Below are 5004 nucleotides of genomic sequence, written 5' to 3' on the forward strand. Positions count from 1 at the left end.
TAGGTCGAGGGAAGACCAAATTTCAAGCTCGAAGATGATACTTCGTTTCGTCCAATTTAACTCTCTCTTTTTTCTTTCATCGCCGCGCTTTCTTTTTTTGCCCCCATAATCAGGATGTTTCCCTAGAATTCGATCAGAGAGACAATTTACTTGCTTTAATATAGTTGCATTACTGAATCGTCTAGGACGAGGTCTTGTCTCAGGTTGACCATCAAACAATAGACTCTCCCTCCAACTATGGTTTATATTCAAGAATCGTCTGTGACCAACATAAGACATCTTGTTGGTCACATAAATGGAAGATGTGTCTTCGTTACAAGTAGGGCATGCTAAATAACCTTGACCACTCTATCCAGACAGACTGCTACGTGCTGGAAAATCATTGATAGTCCATAACAACATCGCACGCATATTGAATACAGTGTTGGTTGATGCATCTTTCATTTGGACTCCTTCGACCCACAACATTTTCAACTCATCCACCAAAGGCCTCAAGTAAACATCAATGTCCTTTGCGGGTGATCTAGGATAAGGAATCAGCAAAGTTAGCATGAAAGAAGACTCTTTCATACATATCCATGGTGGTGTATTGTAGGTAGTCAATATAACCGGCCAAATACTATAATTGTTATTAAAGTTTCCGAATGGATTAAAGCCATCAGCAGCTAAACCTAGACGAACATTTCTAGGTTCTTTGGCAAACTCTGGATATCTCTTATCAAATTCTTGCCATGACTTCCCATCTACCGGATGATACATCATACCATCCGTTGATCTTCCAGTATTATGCCAAATCATATCTTTAGCTGTGAATCTGGAACTATACATCCGTCGAAGTCTTGGAGTCAAAGGAAAGTACTGCAACACTTTTTGTGGTACTCGCTTCCCCTTTGTGGTTGTGTCCACCCATCTAGTCTCGTTACAAATCGGGCAATTCTGCATGGAATCATTCTCCTTGCAAAACAAAGCACAATCATATTTGCAAGCATGGATGGACTCATATCCTAACCCTATCTTTCTCAACTTTTTCTTAGCTTCATAGTGTGAAGTTGGAATCTTGCTCTTCGGGAAAGCAACTCTATAAGTTGGTCAAATGAACTATTTGTCCATTTATTGATCACTTTAATATGCAACAGCTTTGCCAAAAAGTTTAAAGAAGACATCTCACAATGAGGTTATAACTTGGTATTGAGCTCCTCAAACAAAGCATCAAATTCTGGGTCCATGCCTCGTCCTTCATCATCTGTATTTTCTTCATTTGTATTTTGTTCCGCCATAACATCATCAATTACATCAAACATCTCATTAGTTGTTGGAATGTTTATTGGAGTCGAATTGTAGCCCAATTCCGAAACAGAATGCTTCTCACCGTGATAAATCCATATAGTATACGATTTTAGATACCCACGGTCATGTATATGGGCATAAACCGTACTCAACAACTGTTGATACATATTCACACACTTTACGCATGGACAACGCACTTTGTCTTCAGAGTCAATATGTTTCCTAGCAATCTCCATAAAGTTTTTAAGACCTTCCAAGAATTTTGGGGACGTTCGGTTTTCACGAATCCAACTCTTATCGATCGTCATTACTGTTTCATTATTAAAAATTAGATTGTATACATAGTTAAATTGTATGACTTTTTGTTTGAGAAAAAAACGGACGAAATATTATTTTGTTTTTTTTTTCAATTACAGCATTGTACTTTTAATATATATACATTTTATTTTTTTTCAATTACAGAAAAAAAACTCTTATCGATCGTCATTAGATTGTATTTATAGTATATATACATTTTATTTTTTTTCAATTACAACATTGTACTTTTAATATTATTTTGTTTTTTTTTTGTTTTTTATGGCACCATACTTTTAATAACAACATGATTTTATTATTTTGTTTTATGTTATAACTTTCAAATAGAAATGAAAATAAAATACTTTAATAAACAAGATAAAAAAAAGTATGTTGCTATTAATAACTTTTGTAGTTTAAATATTTTTTACTTAATAAACATTACTCTCAATAAACGTACTTTTATTAGTTTAAATATTTTTATATTTTGTTTTATGTTGATATTAGTAAAGATTGTTCTTAATGACAAACATTTTAACTTAAAAATTAGATTGTATACATAGTTAAATTGTATGCCTTTTTGTTTGAGAAAAAAACGGACGTAATATTATTTTGTTTTTTTTTTCAATTACAGCATTGTACTTTTAATATATATACATTTTATTTTTTTTCAATTACAGAAAAAAACTCTTATCGATCGTCATTAGATTGTATTTATAGTATATATACATTTTTTTTTTCAATTACAACATTGTACTTTCATTCACTTAAGCTAATAAACTAAACAAATAACACAACCATACATATTTTACATTTTATACATAAAATTTCATATCAACCTAAACAAAGATCACAATCATACATAATTTAGATTTCATACAAAATTTAGATTTCATATAAACCTAAACAAGTAAATTAACATTGTATACATACAATTTCAATTTCATATGAACCTAAACAAATTTGAATTTCATATAATATTTTAACCACAATTTCATACGTACCTAAACAAATTTGAATTTCATACAATTTCAATTTCGTATAAACCAAAACAAACAAACAATATACATATACCAAACAAAAAACAACAATCACACATATACCAAACAAACAACACAATCACACATATACTAACCAAACAACACAATTCTATAATCAAAAGAGGATCAATTTCAATTTCAATTTCAATTTCATGAAAACTTATGCATATATTTTCAATTTCAATTTCAATAAAAATTACAAAAAAAAAAACTAACCTGTGTTTGTTCTTCTTGCAGTGATGGGGACTCCCCTTGCCAAAATCGATGGTGATCCTCCGGTGGTGGCTGGTGGTCACCGGAAATAAAAAAAGTCGGAAAAAAAACACCAAAATCGATCGTTCAAAATCGATGATGTGTTTTGTTACATGCAATAAAATACGAAGGGTGGTGAAGGAGATAACCTGGAACGATGGGCGCCGGTGAACAACTCGCGGTGGGGACGCTTGAGGCGGCGGAAGACGGACGGTGGTGCTTCACCACCGGTGAAAACCTCTAAACTCCAAAAAAAAACCCCAAATTCGGGGTAAAAATCATTAGCACACAATAATAACAAACGAAATAGGAGTAGAAAAGATTTACCTGGGGCTAATCGCCGGCTAGTGTCGTTGGAATCGGATTTTCGTCGGAGAGATAGAATTTGGCTGCGTCGTTGTGCAAATGAATGAAGGCTGCGTATTATTTAGGGTAAACCCCTATGCCGACGACATGTCGTCGGTATAGGGTCAAATAAACGATGTCGTTTCGTTTTTTTGCTGAAACAAAAAAAAAATTAAAAATTAAAAACCTATGGCGACGACAAGTCGTCGGTATAGCATTACACAAAACTACGTCGTTTTGTTTTTCTGGCACATGGATTAAAAATAAATGGAAAATATATTTATTGAAACCTATACCGACGACGTGTCGTCGGTATTGAATTTCAGAATACCGCCAATATTTTTGTCGTTCCCGCCAGACTTTTGCCGACGACCTGTCGTCAGAACAGAGGTCCTGGTCAAAGTAAATTGGTCAAAGTTCGCAAAAAGGTATGGCGACGACTTGTCGTCGGGATAGGGGTACTTTTAGCGACGACAGTTGTCGTCGGGATAAGTGTCGTCTGCATAGCTCTGTATCCTTGTAGTGAAACTATTTCTGATATCATTTATGTGTCATTATAATACATATTTTAATAATAAATTATAATGAGAATATCTCAAGTAGTGAGGACAATGGGGCATTTGATTTCAGTCTCACACCCAATTATAAAAATATAAAGTAAATTACTGAAATCATCCATATGGTTTGGTTAAAATTGTACGCTTGGTCTCTAACTTTAATTTTGCACTCGGATATCCCCTGTGGTTTGATTTTGTTGTGTTTTTTGTCCCTATGGTTTGGTCAAAATTACACGTTTGGTCCTTAACTTTATGTATGTAAGGGACGAAAAATGCAACAAAATCAAACCATTGGGACGATCCGAGTGCAAAAGAAAAGTTAGGGACCAAACATGCAATTTTGATATAACCATAGGGACGATTTCAATAATTTACTCAAAAATATATCCTAAATCCGGTCTCGTTTTGTTGGGTAACCGGATAGTAATTACACATCCGGTTTGTGGGTATAACCAAAGTATTTGGTATCCCATTTATAATTTTAATAAAAAAAAAATTACCACCTATAACTTTCATTAGCTAAAACCCAATCACATAAGCATCCAAAAAATGGCTTAAATGTTTAATATTTTTTTAATTTAACAACATAACAATTTTAATTTCTAAAACTGTGAGGTGTGGTGATCTTTTTGTCGTCGGTATTCCGACGTGGCTATGTTTGTCGTCAGCAAACACGGTCCATCCATATTATTGTCGAGGATACACTTGAACGGCAAACCTTTGCCGCTTTCTCTCTCTATTTGCTACTAGCCATTTCCTCATTTAACACCCCATTACTTCCTTTTTAAATTAGGTTTAAAAGCAATTGCATTTTAATTAGACTCATTTAACACCCCATCACTTCTTAAAAACAATTAACCAATTATCAAAATCTCGCAATTAATTACGAAAATGTCAAATCATCTCGCAAGATTTTGACAATAAATAAAATCAAATCCTGACCATTTATTTTTTCAATCTTAAGGCTAAAAATTGTCCTCAAGGTTCGTACCATTTTTTTGAATCGTACTTGATCCTCTCTCTCTCTCTCTCTCTCTCTCTCTATATATATATATATATATATATATATATATATATATATATATATATATATTAGTTAGAAATTCCTTGCATGTTGATCATAACATATGATAGTATGCAAATTGCAAGAATCGGTAGGCCAGTTAACTTATGTTCAGGAATAAACTAATTAAGTAAGGAAAAAGTTTCTATTTAAAGGCATCAAAGTG

At 33.1% G+C, this 5004-nt stretch overlaps 1 protein-coding gene across 1 annotated transcript; it reads right to left on the reverse strand.

The window, feature by feature from the left end:
* Positions 1 to 348: 348 nt before the first annotated feature.
* Positions 349 to 1595, reverse strand: LOC145104818 (uncharacterized). The gene is made up of 2 exons (XM_079041992.1): positions 1183 to 1595; positions 349 to 1078 (listed from the first exon to the last, which is right to left on the reverse strand). The coding sequence occupies exons 1-2, from the start codon at positions 1593 to 1595 to the stop codon at positions 349 to 351; spliced, it is 1143 nt and encodes a 380-aa protein (XP_078898118.1).
* Between the last annotated feature and the right edge of the window lie 3409 nt (positions 1596 to 5004).

The sequence above is a fragment of the Lactuca virosa genome, chromosome 4 (genome assembly GCF_052849685.1).
Source record: "Lactuca virosa cultivar CGN04683 chromosome 4, Lactuca_virosa_CGN04683_v6, whole genome shotgun sequence".
NCBI lineage: Eukaryota > Viridiplantae > Streptophyta > Magnoliopsida > Asterales > Asteraceae > Lactuca > Lactuca virosa.